The following is a 17,551-nucleotide window of genomic DNA, read 5'->3' on the forward strand; positions in this document are numbered from 1 at the left end:
AACTAACTTGGAGAATTGCCCCCCCAAAAAAATTGCCAGACCAGCTCAGATTGGGATGGAAGCAAATGAAGCTGGATTTACAAGCAAACTAAAATCTAGAAATATGAAATGCAATGAATTTGTACAAAATATGCAATATTTACATGTATTTACAAACAACACAAGGACCCCCCTGGACAAAACTAGGGGACTACCAATAGCTTCCCCGTCTCTGTCCCCTTTCCCCCTGTACAAGGGAAAAGAGAAAAGAGAAGAGCCAAGGTCAGCAACAGCCAAGCAAGACCCACCAGCAAGTATCAGCTACAGTGAAGAGCCAAGGAGAGAGAGTTTGTACAACTAACTATGTTAGTTATCAGATGTTAGCATTAGGTTCAGACCTTATAATTGTTTTCCTTTTACATCCAAGGGCAATTTATTTACATTCTACCACTTTCCACTCAAGATCTGTGGAAAGTTTCCTAGGCATCAGCCTAAAACTGCCACACTTGCAATGTGTAGGCTGCAAATGGAACACTTCAACCAGTTCAACATAAGCACCTGAACATATACTGCATTTCTTCTTTGTCACTGCTCAAGCGTTCAGCATCATCCACTGCAGTGCTCAAAGCCCATCTCCCATTACCTCCCTTCCAAATAAATTTTCAAGGCATATCCAAATTATTAAGTATCATGGAAAAAAATCTCTCAGACATGCATTTAGGTAGAATTTGGTTTTTTAATTAAAGAGAGATGACCCATCTTTAGCTAAATTTTGATACACGTCAAACTCTGAATGCATTTCAGTGAAAACCTGCCTGCATTAGTTTGAATACTTCCCTGAACACTACAGGCTGTTTATATAGTTCTTGCTCTTCTCCAGTGATGCCAAACTGGAAATGCTTTCCTCCCCTCCATGCTCTTGTGAGACCCCACCTCAAACACTGCATCCGGTTCTGGTGTCCCCATTGTAAGAAGGACACAGAGCTGTTGGAGCGAGTCCAGAAGAGGGCCACAAAGATGATCCAAGGGCTGCAACACCTCTGCTGTGAGGATAGGTTGAGGGAGCAGAGCTTTTCAGCCTAGAGAAGGAAGACTCCAGTGGGACCCTAGAGCTACCTTCCAATACCTGAAGGGATCCTACAGGAAAGCTGAAGACACACTTTTCAAAAGGGTGTCTACCTAAGCAATAGGACAAGAGGGAATGGTCTGCAGCTGTGGGAGAGTAGGTTTAGACTGGATCTCAGGATAAAGTTCTTCAGTATGAGAATCCAGAATGGGCTGCCCAGGGAGGTTGTGTATGCCTCCTCCCTGGGGGTGTTCAAGGCCAGGTTGGATGAGGCCTTGAGCAGCCCAGTGTAGTTGAGAGGCATCCCTGCCTATGGCATGGAGGTTGAAGTAGATGATCTCTAAGGTCCCTTCCAAACTAAGCCGCCTATGTTTCTATGACACTGCGGAAATGAACTGTTGCATTTAGCTAAGGCTCACCTGTGGGAGGGCAGTGATGCTCTTGAGGAAGAAATGTGTTATATTTCTCATATAACTCAAGGCATCAAATGAAGGCTTTCATTTGTTATAATGTAAACATCACTCAGACCATGACATATTAAGCAAGTTTGATTTGCTGCCCTTTGCATTCAGAGATAAACAAAGCCTTCTGAGCAAAATGTTGTATAGTGGAAAACTCTGAATTGACAGCAGATGATTCTAAGTAAATCCAGCAATTTTTGCTATGTTAAAGCTCCCGTGGAGCAAATCCTTCCCAATTCTGTAAATATCAAAAAGGGTACTTCAAGGCTTGTCTTTTACTTACTCCTGCTGTAGTGTTCTGGAGCTGGTATTATAATATAGAAAACATGTCTTAGCAATTACTCCTCGCAGGAAACTCCTGCAGCAGGACAGGATGAAGACTGAAAACAGACACAAGTTGATGAAAGCTGAGATTCCAGCATCAGGAAATCACACTGAGGAATCTGGTATGACAGTGTAACTGAAAAGGTGCAAACAATTCATTCATCCCTTTTCAGGGTATGCTTCAGCTGTTAAATTCCTTGCAATGTCACCAACTGATGAATCAATGTTCTCCACTTTTCTCCTCTAGCAAAACTAATGTTGTTGCCAAGGTTTCATAATAAGATAGGGTTTCAGTGTTTTATTTAGAGATCACAACCACTGGTCCAAGAAGCAGCTTGCATCAATTAACTACATCACTTTTGAAGTTCATATGCACAACTGTACTAGGAGAAAGGCATGTGTGTCATCTACAAAGGCAAGTTGCATAAAGAAGTATGAGGAATAAAATATTTCTCGCTGAATTCACAGCACTGGAATTAGAGGAAAAAGGCCTTGATTCCAGAACTCCACAAACTCCATACTTAAGAATTGGTTTCCCATGAAGACCCATGGATAATCAAAGTAGCACCACAAGAAAACATCTGTAATTTTTGGAGAGAAATTGGGAAGACTTATAAGTAAACTCTGTAAGAGGAGTTATGACATCTCACATGTTCTTTTGCAGCGCCTTAGTATGGTAATAAGCAACAGAACTGGTTGCCTTCAACAGTCAAATCTGGATGATCTTTTAATGCATTTTTTGCTTCAAATAAGAAAATCATAATGCTTAAAATTTTCTTTGGGGTTTTTCAGTGACCACAAGCTAATGAAATTAAGACTTTTAAATTCAGAAATGCTATAACTACACAAGCAGGATCACACCCTGTTTTCTGTAAGACCATTAAACATGTAAAATATTACACTATACTTAGTTCTCAATATAACACAATCTCACATAGGCATTTTGCATTGCACAGTTATTCAAGCTCAACAATCTTCACATAAAGATTTCCTTCATTACAATGACCTCCTAAAAGATCTGTATCATCTAAATTCTATTTCTTTTCTCTCTCTTTTTTTTCCAATCCATCATGACACAATCCTATGGTTGCACAACTTCTGATAGAGTTAGAATAGAATAGAATAGAATTAACCAGGTTGGAAAAGTCCTTTGAGATCATTGAGTCCAATCTATCATCCAACACTATCTAATCAACTAAACCATGACACCAAGCACCCCTTCAAGTCTGTTCCTAAACACCTCCAGTGATGGTGACTCCACCACCTCCCTGGGCAGCACATTGCAATGGCCAATAACTCTTTCTGTGAATAACTTCTTCCTAACATCCAGCCTAAACCACCCCTGGCACAGCTTGCAACTGTGTCTTCTTGTTCTGTTGCTGACTGTCTGGGAGAAGAGACCAACCCCCAGCTGGCTACAACCTCCCTTCAGTTGTAGACAGCAATAAGGTCTCCTCTGAGCCTCCCCTTCTCCAGGCTAAGCAACTGCAGCTCCCTCAGCCTCTCCTCACAGGGCTTGTGCTCCAAACCCCTCACCAGCTTTGTTGATAGTCAGTGATTGTAAAAGGGAAACAGAACACCACAGAAATTCTGTAAATCAATAACAGGAAAGTAATAAAGATCAATTTATTTTCATCACAAATAAAACCAGATAAAATTATCTATATCATCAATACTGTCAACAACTGGGTAATAGAATTATTAGGAAGTGTACAACAGTGCACTTTGGGGATTTACCTTTAGTTAAAATATGGTTACTAGAATACAGTAGGATAGTACTCTATTATATTAAAAATTTAAGGCTTTGAGTCCTACTCTTAAACACTTTATCACTTTGGCAAATATCATATGAAGTGCTGCTCTTGAAGATTTAAACAGCTAGTTTAATTTTGGGGAGCTGGATGAGATGTAGTCTCTATTTCAAAGGCATATAAGCAATACATCAACTAAATCACGAAATTCCTCGCTGATTTTTTTCCACTGCAACTCATTTGCTTATCTGGAGTGACTATTTTCTGTGGGAAACATGGAATGGAGATTACTTGTGTCTTTTCAAAAGGGGAAAAAATTTGTTTCCTGATATGGAAAAACAATGACTTGAAGGAATGTCTTCCATTATTCCTTATTGTACTTCTTCCTGTTCTAATCAAGGAGTATGGAATGGGGTCCTATACAAGAAAACTACATTCACAAGCTCAGTTGGTTTAGATCAGGTGATCTAACTCTGACCTCCACTCCTCTGAGCATCCATTAGGACTTTGGCTTTCTCTTCACTAATCCTTATACTCTTCTATAGAAATTTCTGCTTTCATGGGACTTCTCCCTGTTTTGAAGCATCTTCCCAGAACTGTGCAAAAATAAAGCACTTCATCCACCTTCTAGGCTTGATTTATCAAATAGTATCCTTAAATCTTTACAATTCCAGCATTCACTCTTCTGCATTCTCTTGTAAACTTTGCATCTTAACCCTTCTTGCATCTAAGCTTTTGACGAGTCCTATAGGCACCTAAGAGTGTCCCTAGATTTCCTCCACATTCCACTCACATAACTTGTGCTTATTTCTTACTCCAGTTGATGACCCCTCTGTTGGCTGAACATGCTCCTTAAATCCATTTTCCTTAAATCTCATTGCCTTCAACCTTTGGCCTTTCACATCACAAACAATCACTTGTTCTACATCTCTTCTAACATTCCTTCAACTGCTAGTCACCTTCAGACTACAACTTTCATTTTCTGGCTTTGCATGAATTTATCAGCTTGTCTCCTTTGACTTTTACATTTCCTAGGCTATGAAGAGTTATTTTGTTTTGTTCCACCTTTTCACCTTCCCATACCATCATTTGTACTTGTCAGACAACCAATAATCCTTTACAAGAAGCATCCAGCACTCCTCTTGAATAACCACTCAGAAATAGTATCATAGTATCAGTCAGGGTTGGAAGGGACCACAAGGATCATCTAGTTCCAACCCCCCTGCCATGGACAGGGACACCCCACACTAGATCAGGCTGGACAGAGCCTCATCCAGCCTGCTCTTAAACACCTCCAGGAATGGGGCCTCAACCACCTCCCTGGACAACACATTCCAGGGTTTCACCACTCTCATGGGGAAGAACCTCCTCCTCACATCCAGCCTGAATTTCCCCACCTCCAGCTTCATTCCATTCCCCCTAGTCCTATCACTACCTGAGATCCTGAGAAGTCCCTCCCCAGCCTTCCTGTAGGCCCCCTTCAGATACTGGAAGGCCACAATTAGGTCACCTCGGAGCCTTCTCTTCTCCAAACTGAACAGCCCCAACTCCTTCAGTCTGTCCTCATAGGAGAGGTGCTCCAGCCCTCTGATCATCCTCCTGGCCCTTCTCTGGACATGTTCCAGCACCTCCACATCCCTCTTGTAATAGGGGCTCCAGAACTGGACACAGTACTCCAGGTGGGGTCTCGCCAGAGCTGAGTAGAGGGGGAGAATCACCTCCCTTGACCTGCTGGCCACACTTCTGCTGATGCAGCCCAGGATCTGATTGGCTTTGCAGGCTGCAAGTGCACATTGAGAGCTCATGTTGAGCTTCTTGTCCACCAGCACCCCTAAGTCCCTCTCCTCAGGGCTGCTTTCCAGCCAGTCACTGCCCAGCCTGTATTTGTGCCTGGGATTGCCTCGACCCAGATGCAGGACCCTGCACTTGGTCTTGTTGAACCTCCTGAGGTTGGCTTGTGCCCACCTCTCCAGCCTGTCAAGGTCCCTCTGGATGGCCTCCCTTCCCTCCAGCGTGTCTGCTGCACCACACAGCTTGGTGTCATCAGCAAACATTGTTTGCTATCCCACCTAGAATTTACATTTTTCTCTTGCCTTCCTTTACTAAGCTTAAAAATGAATCATGTATGGGAGCTGAGCAGGCCTGGTAGGCACTGTCATGTAGGGCTTTGAAAAAGTAGTTAACCCTGCTTCCAGTGGACATTGTCACGACCCTTCATATAAGGTGAAAACTGTAACCCCTTACTTTAAAAGAAGCCGGGTCACTGCTGGCAAGACTGGCACTGACAGTTCCTCCAAAGGTAATTATGAACTGATTGCATTAACTAACAGGAAAATGTACACTCTATCCAATTGAGTATTAATTGGATATATGAAGACCAGTTCCAATTTTCAAGCTACTCTGTTAATTAAGCAAATGTTAAAATACCTGCTGCATTTGTTGTTACAATTTGTTTCTACTGTGCCTCTCTGAAAAGCGTTGTGCTGCCACACAGGATGATTTTTCCCTGATGTATGTGGAACATGCATCTTCCAAATTGCTTATTAAAATTAACTTGTTGCTTAACTAGTACTATGGACAAAATGAGATTGATTGAAAGTATACAGTGCAATAGAAAATAGAATCTAATTTTTAAAAGTAGTCATAATATCATAGAAGAGAATCAATAAGGTTGGAAGAGATCTCGAAGATCATCAAGTCCAACCTGTCACCCTAGACCTCATGATTACTAAACCATAGCACCAAGTGCCACGTCTGATCCCCTCTTGAACACCTCCAGCACCTCCCTGGGCAACCCATTCCAATGGCTAACAACTCTCTCTGTGAAAAACTTTCTCCTCACCTCCAGCCCAAACCTCCCCTGGTGCAGCTTAAGACTGTGTCCTCTTGTTCTGGTTCTGATGCCTGGGAGACCAACTCCCAGATGGCTACAACCTCTATTCAGGTAGTTGTAGACAGCAATAAGGTCTGCCCTGAGCCTCCTTTTCTCCAGGCTAAACAATCCCAGCTCCCTCAGCCTCTCCTCACAGGGCTTGTTGTGCTCGAGGCCTCTCCCCAGCCTCGTTGGGAGACACGTTCAAGTGTCTCAATGTCCTTCTTAAATTGAGGGGTCCAGAACTGGACACATACTTACATACATCTGAAAAAGATTTCGACTGAGTGTAGGTGAATGTCCATGCAAACAAAAATCTCCTTTTTTGTTGGAAACCTAACTGGGATTTAAAAACCTTGTTCCTATTTTCAGCTGCAAAAGCATGACAGTAATAATTTTCATTGGGTTTTATAGTTACCTGACAGGACAACTTCAACTAGGTCTCCTTCTTGGATATCTGCAGCTGATTTCACCAACTGGAGGATGTTTTCAGAGGCAGGGTCATGGCGGAAGAGCAGAATTTTGTCGTACATTCCATAGAACCCACACTCAGGAAACTGCAAATACAAACCCAGAAGAATTTATTGTATTATAAAATACATAACTGTAACATACAATTAGTATGTAATTAAATTTTAAGGGCAGACTAAATAATTCTTCTAATTAGTACCAAATAGGGTATGCATTTTTTTCATTTATGACAATAATTATTACCATATTCTGAGTATCACAGAATCAGAGAATGTTAGGGATTGGAAGGGACCTTTAGAGATCATCCTCAATGCCAGAGCAGGATCAGCTAGGGCAGGCTGCACAGAAATCCAGCCAGGCAGGTTTTGAAAGTCTCCAGAGACTCCACAACCTCTCTGGGCAGCCTGTTCCAGTACTCCCCCAAGCACGTAAGTTCATTTGCCTTTCTCTTCCCCTGTGAACAATGCATAACCACTAGAAAATGAGAGAGAAATACATGCATGCCTTAGCCACTGCTGGTAGCTTTATCAAAGACATGTTCCTGAGCAAGGTGAGTTAATCAGACCCTCCTGGAGCAGGATTTTGGAGCACATCATCTATGGAGCTCCCTTTCAGTCTGTGTTATTCAATGATTCTATGATCTCTCCTCATATTACTGCCAAAAAGATGCTTTGAAAGTGGAGGAAGTATTTTTCAGCTCTGCCTAACACACAATGCCTAAAAGACAGCTCATTATATCTACCTATTCCTTGAGGCTAAAGTTACTAGATGCCTACTATCTAAACACATAAAACACTACTTCCAAACTTAATCATAATCATGTATTTCCATGCAATTAATTTGGAGCTTTGGAACCAGATTTAAGATTAAAAAATGCTTTACAAAGCCTAGTAACTACTAAATTAACTTTGAGATTATTATAGAAGAAACTTTTCACCACCACCACCCCCCAGGCTTTTCTGGTTTCTTTTGTTTCTGCAGCACAAAAAAAAAGATGGGAATTAATGTTTTTCATGCTCCCAGTCTAAGGAATTCAGATTTTTGTTTTGAAAACACAGCCAAGAAACTATTTTTTTCTGACAAAAGATTCAAATTCAATTTTACATCTCTGAACTGCTTCATGTGTTATTTAGGAGTTTTCTCAGTGTGCAGTGAAAGAAACACAACAATAAGCATGGCTTGAGAGATAAACTGGCAGGTTTTGAGGTTAGAATTATTGTGAAAAGAATGCAGAATAGAAGGAACCCAACAAAAAACTACTTTAAAACAATGTATTAGTTACTAACTACTGGAAACTTTGGAACCTGTCCAGGCATCCTAAGAAAGCTATGCTTTTTTTTTTTAAGCTTTAAAGCACATACTGAAAAGAGAGAGAAAAAAATAGTCAGATCCTTGGTTTGAATTAAATCATCTAAATATTATAGTTTCATAGTTTCATTCAGGGTTGGAAGGGACCACAAGGATCATCTAGTTCCAACCCCCCTGACATGGGCATGGACACCCCACACTAGATCAGCCTGGACAGAGCCTCATCCAGCCTGCTCTTAAACACCCCCAGGGATGGGGCCTCGACCACCTCCCTGGACAACACATTCCAGGGTTTCACCACTCTCATGGTGAAGAACCTCCTCCTCACATCTAGCCTGAATCTCCCCACCTCCATCTTCATTCCATTCCCCCTAGTCCTATCACTAGGATAGGATAGGATGGGATAGACCAGACCAGGTTGGAAGATACCTCAGAGATCATCATGTCCAACCTATCATCCAATACCATCTAATCAACTAAACTATGGCACCAAGCACCCCATCAAGTATCCTCCTAAACATCTCCAATGATGGCAACTCCACCACCTCCTTGGACAGCCCATTCCAATGGGCAATCACTCTCTCTATAAAGAATTTCTTCCTAACATCCAGTCTAAACCTCCCCTGGTGCAGCTTGAGACTGTGTCCTCTTGTTCTGGTCCTGGTTGCCTGGGAGAAGAGACCAGCCCCCACCTGGCTACAACCTCATAAATTTTGCCACATTTTATCCCAGATTACAACCTAAGTACCAACCCATTGCTAATACTTACTTAGGCAGATTACCTGACTGAAAAAAATGTGGTGGAAATGGTCACTAATAGTGAAGAGAAACAATTTACACACTCTGAAACATAAAACATTCTCAGAGAGTATCTGCAAAATACTGTTACAGTACATGTGTATGAACATATAGAATTTTTGTTCATGTCTACTGTGCACATTGAAAGACCTAGACAGATTGCTTGTCTGTGTCCTATGAAAGGCTATTCTTGATTGTGCATAAAGACAACATAACCCAGTGGGCATTTTCTCTCAGTCCCAAATGTGAAGATGAAATATTTCAAGCATCACATCCATAAGATGCAGTAAATACTAAGGACTAAATCAGTAAGAATAAGACAAATAATGCTGAATGACCTTAATTCTCAAAGTATCATTTCCAAATCCCATTATGACTAAAAAAATTAATCTATTTCCAAAAGCAATTTTCTGGCTCAAGAGCAAACTAAAGTCAGGGCTTAGATGTGAAATGCTTACTCTAGCTTTCAAAGCAATTTGCTATACATGAAACGTGTACATGAAAGTATTTGCATTTTGAGGTGGCATTTATTATGGTCTATAGCGAAAAAGAAATTCAATCACAACATTTTTTTGGTAAATTATACGCAAGGACAGGCTGAGGGAGCTGGGGTTGTTCAGCCTGGAGGACAGAAGGCTCCAAGGTGACCTAATAGTGGCCTTCCAGTACCTGAAGGGGCTACAAGAAGGCTTGCAGAGCGACTGTTTACAAAGGCCTGTAGCGATAGGGTGAGGGGCAATGGTTTGAAATTAGAGAAGAGTAGATTTAGATTGGATGTTAGGAACAAATTTTTTCTAATGAGGGTGGTGGAACACTGTAACAGGTTGCCCAGGGAGGTAGTTGAGGCCCCATCCCCGAAGATATTAAAAGTCAAGCTCAGCAAGGTTGTGAGCAACCTGATCTAGCAGAGGATGTCACTGCTGACTGGAGGGGGATTGGACTAGATGACCTTTGGAGGTCCTTTCCAAAGCAAAGCATTCTATGATTCTTCTGGGTTCAAGATAGTTTTCCCCAGATAAACTACTCTCATGCCAAGAAAGCTGTTTCACAGTGCAATTCTCCAAATACAATGTTGTGTAAGGACCAACTGTTGAAATGGCGACAAAAATATTCCCTCGGCTAAGCTTTCTCCTGCCAACAATAACGCTGAGATGCACAAACAAAAGTAAACAAAAAGCAGCCACATTGCTTGATACTACAGCACTATAAATAGCATTTCTTTTTGCCAGATACAGGGAAACAGGAAATGCCAAATCGAAATGCATAAATGCCAAGCTACCTAAATGCTAACTACGGATAAGCTACCTAAAAACTAATTAAAAACCAAAACCAAAGGGTCTTGGGTCTAAATTCCTAACACTAATAAAAAGCCTTGTTTTGTTATAACAGGTGATTAAAGTAGAATTATAAGAAGTGAAATGGTCATTGTCATTTCTGTAAGGAGGGAAATTCAGCATTTCTGCAAGATTTGGCAGAATAGAAACCGGGGTTCAGAAAATCATAGAATCAGTCAGGGTCGGAAGGGACCACAAGGATCATCTAGTTCCAACCCCCCTGCCATGGGCAGGGACACCCCACACCAGACCAGGCTGGCCAAATGAATGAAAGCTTTAGCACACCTGAAGATAAATGGAAAATCTGATTTGCCTTAGACACTGATACTCTGGAAAAGTTGAGAGTGTTTTTTAATAAAGCCATTTTGAAAGAAAGAAAATAAAAAGAAGAAGGAATGCAATTACTATTGAAGAGAATAACCAATGTCAATCCTTCTAAGAGGAGGCAACCAGGCAACCAGCACCAGAACAAGAGGACACAGTCTCAAGCTGCACCAGGGGACGTTTAAGCTCGAGGTGAGGAGAAATTCTTCACAGAGAGTTGTTAGCCATTGGAATGTGCTGCCCAGGGAGGTGGTGGAGTCGCCATCCCTGGAGGTGTTCAAGAGGGGATTGGACGTGGAACTTGGTGCCATGGTCTAGTAGTCATGAGGTCTTGGGTGACAGGTTGGACTTGATGATCTTTGAGGTCGTTTCTAACCTTGTTGATTCTATGATCCTACAGAGCCCTATTTCTATTTTGCAAACTTCTCCTTTCAATTTTGCTATTTCAGGTCAATTTATGAGAGACATTAGGAAGATACATCATATTAGCTACATTCTCCATAAAACAGAGCATTTCATTACCATGTTAGTATTAGTACAAGTGGACATACTCATTACTGGTAAGCAGCTTGTAATCTGTCAGAGGGATATCATAGCCCACTATGAGAAAACCATTGCAAAGGGGAACAGGTAGTTATAAACAACTACTAATCTCAAAGCAAACTGTTATCTAACATGCTAACGAACTGCTATCTAACATGGAGCCCTATTACAGGAAGGATCTGGAGGCCAGAGAAGGGCCACAAGGATGATTAGAGGGCTGGAGAACCTCTCCTAGGACAGACTGAGGGAGCTGGGGCAATTCAGTATGGAAGAGAAGACTTTGAGGAGACCTAACTGTGGCCTTCCAGTATCTTAAGGGAGCCTACAAGAAAGCTGGGGAGGGAATTTTTAGGGTGTCAGGGAGTGACAGGACTAGGGGGAATGGGAAAAAAAAAAACCAGAAATGGGGAGATTCAAATTGGATGTTAGGAAGAAGTTCTTCCCCATGAGCGTGGTGAGACACTGGAGCAGGTTGCCTAGGGAGGTAGTAGAAGCTTTATCCCTGGAGGTTCTTAAGGCCAGGCTGGATGTGGCTCTGAATAATCTGCTCCAGGCCTTTGTAAACAGCCTCTCTCCAGGCTTCTTGTAAGCCTTCTTCAGGTACTGGAAGGCCACTCTTAGGTCTCCCCAGAGCCTTGTCTTCTCCAGGCTGAACAACCCCAGCTCCCTCATCTTGTCCTTGTAGGAGAGGTGTTCTAGCCCTCTAATAATTTTTCCTGGCTCTCCTCTGGACCAGCCCCATCAAATCCATGTCCTTCCTGTTTTGAGGGCTCCAGAGCTGGATGCAGTCATTTCAAGCGAGGTCTTACCAGAGCACAGTAAAGTACGATGTATTTATTGTTGGATAATAGTGATTTAAATTTGCCAGTTTATTAGCTTTTAAAGCATTAATATTTACAGAACATAGATGCAGCAATCATTCACAGACTGTGAATGCTACTTTAGTACTACTTTAATCAATTACCCCTCCACAAGAAATAAAATGCATATCTGTCCCTCTCAAGAGGTGTGATTACCCTTATGTTAACTTCCAGAAATTTCTGCAACAAAGCCCTAAATGTCAGTTTTCAGCATTCCCAATCTTGCCTTTGCAATGATGCCAGTCTCATACTATGCCAATAGTTTCTCCTTATTGAGTACTGTAATGTTGCCACAATAAATGTGATTACTTGGAAAAAGCATAATGGACTTTTATTCCAAACCCCGAGCTTTAAAAACTGCCCTCTAAACATTCTTACATGACACATTTCATTTTATTGTAGCAGATCTCATGGTAAAAGCCAGGAAGCACTTGAAATCACCCCTAAGCAGCCTAAGGTTGTGTGATTCTTTCACTTCCTCACTTCCTGAATAGAATAGAATAGAATAGAATAGAATAGAATAGAATAGAATAGAATAGAATAGAATAGAATAGAATAGAATAGAATAGACCAGACCAGACCAGGTTGGAAGAGACCTTCAAGATCATCGCATCCAACCTATCATCCAACACCACCTAGTCAACTAACCCATGCAACCAAGCACCCTGTCAAACCCATAAGACTTTAAAAACTCATTAAATAGTTAAAAAAATATTGATTTACTAACATAATCATTCTTCCCATGACAAAAACTGCTAATTAGGATCTCAAGTAAAGATTTGGTATTGCCCAGCTTGTGGGTACAGTGCCAGCAGATTATCCATAACACGAGGGCAAAAGGAGGCTCAGCACTAACCTCTCCTCAGCAGATACCAAAGCAGAAGCAATTACTGAAGTGTTTTTACCCTTAGCAACTGTAAACATCTCAAGAAAATCCACCACAATATTTCACCAATAACTGTATAGAAGCCAAATGATTATGCAAATTCTAGGTTTCATTTAAAAAGACTTCAAGTGATACTACAAAAAAATTGCAGACTCATTAAATTTCAATAACTAGAACCTCTTAATTATAATTATTCAGTAATTAATTTAATCCATTATCCATTGTATCAGTCGGTAATCTCAATGGCATACATCCATCCAGAGGCAGACAGAAGCTGAGTCACATATATCCATAACTGCTCTCAACACAAGGATCAAAGGCAAACTGCTGGGGGGGGAAGAAAAAAGGTGGTATTTAAAAGATTTTTAAATTATGCAATTACTATGACAACCAAATTGTTTTGTTATTAAAGAAATGGAACTGTAAAAGACCTGATACATCTAAATACAGGAGTATTTCTGGAATGAAGTGAGACGCATTCAATAATTAATAGCAATTAAACATATGGATCACACACAATCACACAATCAACAAGGTTGGAAAAGACCCCAAAGATCATCAAGTCCAACCTGTCAACCAAGACCTCATGACAGAATGGAATGGAATGGAATGGAATGGAATGGAATGGAATGGAATGGAATGGAATGGAATGGAATGGGATGGGATGGGATGGGATGGGATGGGATGGGATGGGATGGGATGGGATGGAATAGAATAGAATAGAATAGAATAGAATAGAATAGAATAGAATAGAATAGAATAGAATAGAATAGAACCAGACCAGACCAGGTTGGAAGAGACCTTCAAGATCATCCTATCCAACCTATCAACTAATCCAACCTACATAAACAACTAACCCATGGCACCAAGCACCCCATCAAGTCTCCTCCTGAACACCTCCAATGATGGTGACTCCACCACCTGCCCAGGCAGCCCATTCCAATGGGCAATCACTCTCTCTGTGTAGAACTTCTTCCTAACATCCAGCCTAAACCTCCCCTGGCACAGCCTGAGACTGTGTCCTCTTGTTCTGGTGCTGGCTGAAAAGCTGCTGGTTTTTTTCTCTCAGTTACTTCGAGAAGTCCTTAGTGATTACCATCAAAAGCAACAAGAACCTTGATAGAACCTCCAAGTGTTTCTCAGCACCAAGATCATGATCCAGTGCAGGTTAAGACTGTGGGCTAAACAATGTCTTCATAGCATGTGGAAAAGTTGAGTCATAGAATCATACAATGGCTTAAGTTAGAAAGGATCTGAGCAATCATCTCCTCCAACTTTCCCACCACAGGCAGGGATGCCTCTCAACTAGACTCAGCTGTTGTCAACCTAATCCTGACTTGTATAAAAATAAATAAACAAAGAAAAACTCTTACATTGATGCAATTGTTTCAAAATAAAGATACAAATCTACAACCATACTAAGCAAAACACACTTCTTTTACATTCCTAAAAAACAATGCATTTTATTTTTAGAAATCAGGATTTCCTTTCTCTAGAGAGGTTACAACACAAAAAATTCACGGTACTGCGAAGCACAGAATTTTTGGCCAGGAGTACTGTCTAAATTCTCATTTAATTGTGGCAAAACTCCAGTCCCTTTTAAAAGGCTCTAAGTACCCAGCACAATGCTATCACGAAAACTTTAGTTCTGTATGCACAAGGTAAGTAATAAGAGACTTGATGACAGTTTTATTGGAAAATGCAGTAGTTAGCTTTCAAAGACTTTCTTCACAGAAGAAATTCATGCTGTGGCTATACAGAATAGGAATAGGAATAGGAATAGGAATAGGAATAGGAATAGGAAAGAATAGAATAGAATAGAATAGAATAGAATAGAATAGAATAGAATAGAATAGAATAGAATAGAATAGAATAGAATAGAATAGAATAGACCAAACCAGGTTGGAAGAGACTTTCAAGATCATCGTGTCCAACCTATCATCCAACACCACCTAATCAACTAAACCATGCAACCAAGCACCCCATCAAGTCTCCTCCTGAACACCTCCAGTGATGGTGACTCCACCACCTCCTCAGGCAGCCCATTCCAGAATATACGTAGTATCATCTGAGCAAGAACAGGAACCGGTGCCTGCTCCAGCAGCAGACTCCTCATTCCAGGATGCTTCAGAAAATGGCAACATTCCCCTTCTAGAACTTCCTTGCACTTGCCAGGCACGCAACAGTTAGGATAGGCCATACATCTATTTTCCCCCCTTCTTTCTATTTTCTCCAGAGAATCAGCTTTCAGTGGTACAAGAAAGAAAAGTATCAGAAGATAAGAAGAGTAGTACTAACCATCTTGATACTGCCTACATTGCAGTGCTATGCAAAATGGGTTTAGGTCAAGCCCACATTTCATGGGTACAGAAAGGAAGCTGAATGATTGATGAACAAAGACCTTGACCTGGAAAGGTAAAGAAGCAACTGACAAAATCTTGAAAGTCTAGGAAGAGAAATGATGTGAACAAGGAAAATACACTTAGGAAAGACCTTCAGCCTTGTGAGCCTTGAGGTTAGCAGCAAGCAGCCAGCTTTACAAGGATTAAAGCAGAAAAAAGGAACAGCACTACAGGTTCTTGCATCATTTTTGCTTATGGGTTCCCCAAAAAAAAGTATTAGGTTTGCTTCTGACTTAGTCACGGAGTGAAACAGAGAAGTTTTCCAGATTATACCCACTAAACCAGCCAGGAACCATTCTCCAGATCCAATGCTGGGCGGCACAGAAATGGCTCACTGCCACATAGATGACCACTTTCCGCCAAAATAGGGAGATGCAATTCCCAGAGATTATTTTGAACAGTCCCTTATGCATGCTAGGACCCAAACCATCTGGGCATCATCTGACAGAGTGTGATTTGACACAGTTCAAACTGTATTGGGAAGCATGCAAATAAACAACTAAAACATTTGTGTGATATTGGGCCATGGCTTGAGCCTGTATTCTCATTTTGGTTATTGTGGATATATTTCTGGATATAACTTCAGAGAACCACCACCACTTGGTGCATTTCTAACATCAGACGAGTGTCTTAAAGCTTTACTATGGGGCAGTGTGGTTCCCTATTTACAATATTCTCCTTCTTACTTCTTTTAAAATCACAACCCTTGAGGGTCAACCCAACTCAGCTCAATGCAGTTCATAGTATCATAGTACCATACTATCATTCAGGGTTGGAAGGGACCACAAGGATCATCTAGTTCCAACCCCCTGCCATGGGCAGGGACACCCCACACTACATCAGGCTGGACAGAGGCTCGTACAGCTTGGGCTTAAACACCTCCAGAGACAGGGCCTCGACCACCTCCCTGGACAACCCATTCCAGGGCTTCACCACTCTCATGGGGAAGAACTTCCTCCTCACGTCCAGCCTGAATCTCCCCACCTCCAGCTTCATTCCATTCCCCCTAGTCCTATCACTACCTGACATCCTGAGAAGTCCTTCCCCAGCCTTCCTGTAGGCCCCCTTCAGATACTAGAAGGCCACAATTAGGTCACCTCGGAGCCTTTTCTTCTGCAGACTGAACAGCCCCAACTAAAAATCTGAAATGATAGCACTTCTCTCCCAAACAAAGAGGATTTTAGCACAATTAGAGTAATTATTTGTGTTACCATGAGTCATTATGATACCTTTCTCCGTTTCCACTAAATTTTTTTCATCGAGACTTGGAATTATTTAATTCTGAATGACTGCATGTAATGGGTTACCAAAACCATGGATTCATGATGTCTTGGAAATTGATTTTCACTAATAACAGGTAAAGACTGCCTTAATTCAAAATAACCTCTGACGTTTCAGAGTTCATCTTCAGCATGAGTTAGGTTTTTTACTATTATTTTGTGACTATGTTATTACACCTTCCAATACAATGAAGATGACCAGAGTCAAGTAGATATAAAGCATAAATAAATAACTTTTGTGGTCACATAAAAATTCTGTAATCTCATATGCCATGCAAATCAAAACAGACTTAGAATCATAGAACTTGTGTGGCTCACTTTATCAGGTAGGAAAGATGTTGACTTGCTGGAAAGTGTCCAGAGAAGGGCAACAAAGCTGGGGAGGGGTTTGGAGCACAGCCCTGTGAGGAGAGGCTGAGGGAGTTGGGGTTGCTTAGCCTGGAGAAGAGGAGACTCAGAGGAGACCTTATTGCTCTCTACAGCTACCTGAAGGGAGGTTGTAGCTAGGTGGGGGTTGGTCTCTTCTCCAAGGCAGCCAGCACCAGAACAAGAGGACACAGTCTCAAACTGCACCAGGGGAGGTTTAGGCTGGATGTTAGCAAGAAGTTCTTCATAGAAAGAGTTATTGGCCATTGGAATGGGCTTCCCAGGGAGGTGGTGGTGTCACCATCACTGGAGGTGTTTAGGAAGAGACTTGATGGGGCCCTTTGTGCCATGGTTTAGTTGATTAGATAGGTTGGACTCAAGGGTCTCAAAGATCTTTTCCAACCTGGTTAATTCTATTCTATTCTATTCTATTCTATTCTATTCTATTCTATTCTATTCTATTCTATTCTATTCTATTCTATTCTATTCTATTCTATTCTATTCTATCCTATCCTATCCTATCCTA

General features: G+C 41.4%; 1 protein-coding gene across 2 annotated transcripts in view; it reads right to left on the reverse strand.

The window, feature by feature from the left end:
- The window catches only part of PRKD1 (protein kinase D1), a 162,077-nt gene that overhangs the window by 64,718 nt on the left and 79,808 nt on the right, over nt 1-17,551 (reverse strand). For both annotated transcript variants that reach the window (XM_068160307.1, XM_068160308.1), the window contains exon 2: nt 6,872-7,010. In XM_068160307.1, coding sequence (XP_068016408.1) covers nt 6,872-7,010 — 139 coding nt within the window. The remainder of the gene's footprint in view (nt 1-6,871; nt 7,011-17,551) is intronic.

Source organism: Melanerpes formicivorus, unplaced genomic scaffold (assembly GCF_026170545.1).
Source record: "Melanerpes formicivorus ecotype bairdi unplaced genomic scaffold, bMelFor1.0.p_v2 SCAF_49, whole genome shotgun sequence".
NCBI lineage: Eukaryota > Metazoa > Chordata > Aves > Piciformes > Picidae > Melanerpes > Melanerpes formicivorus.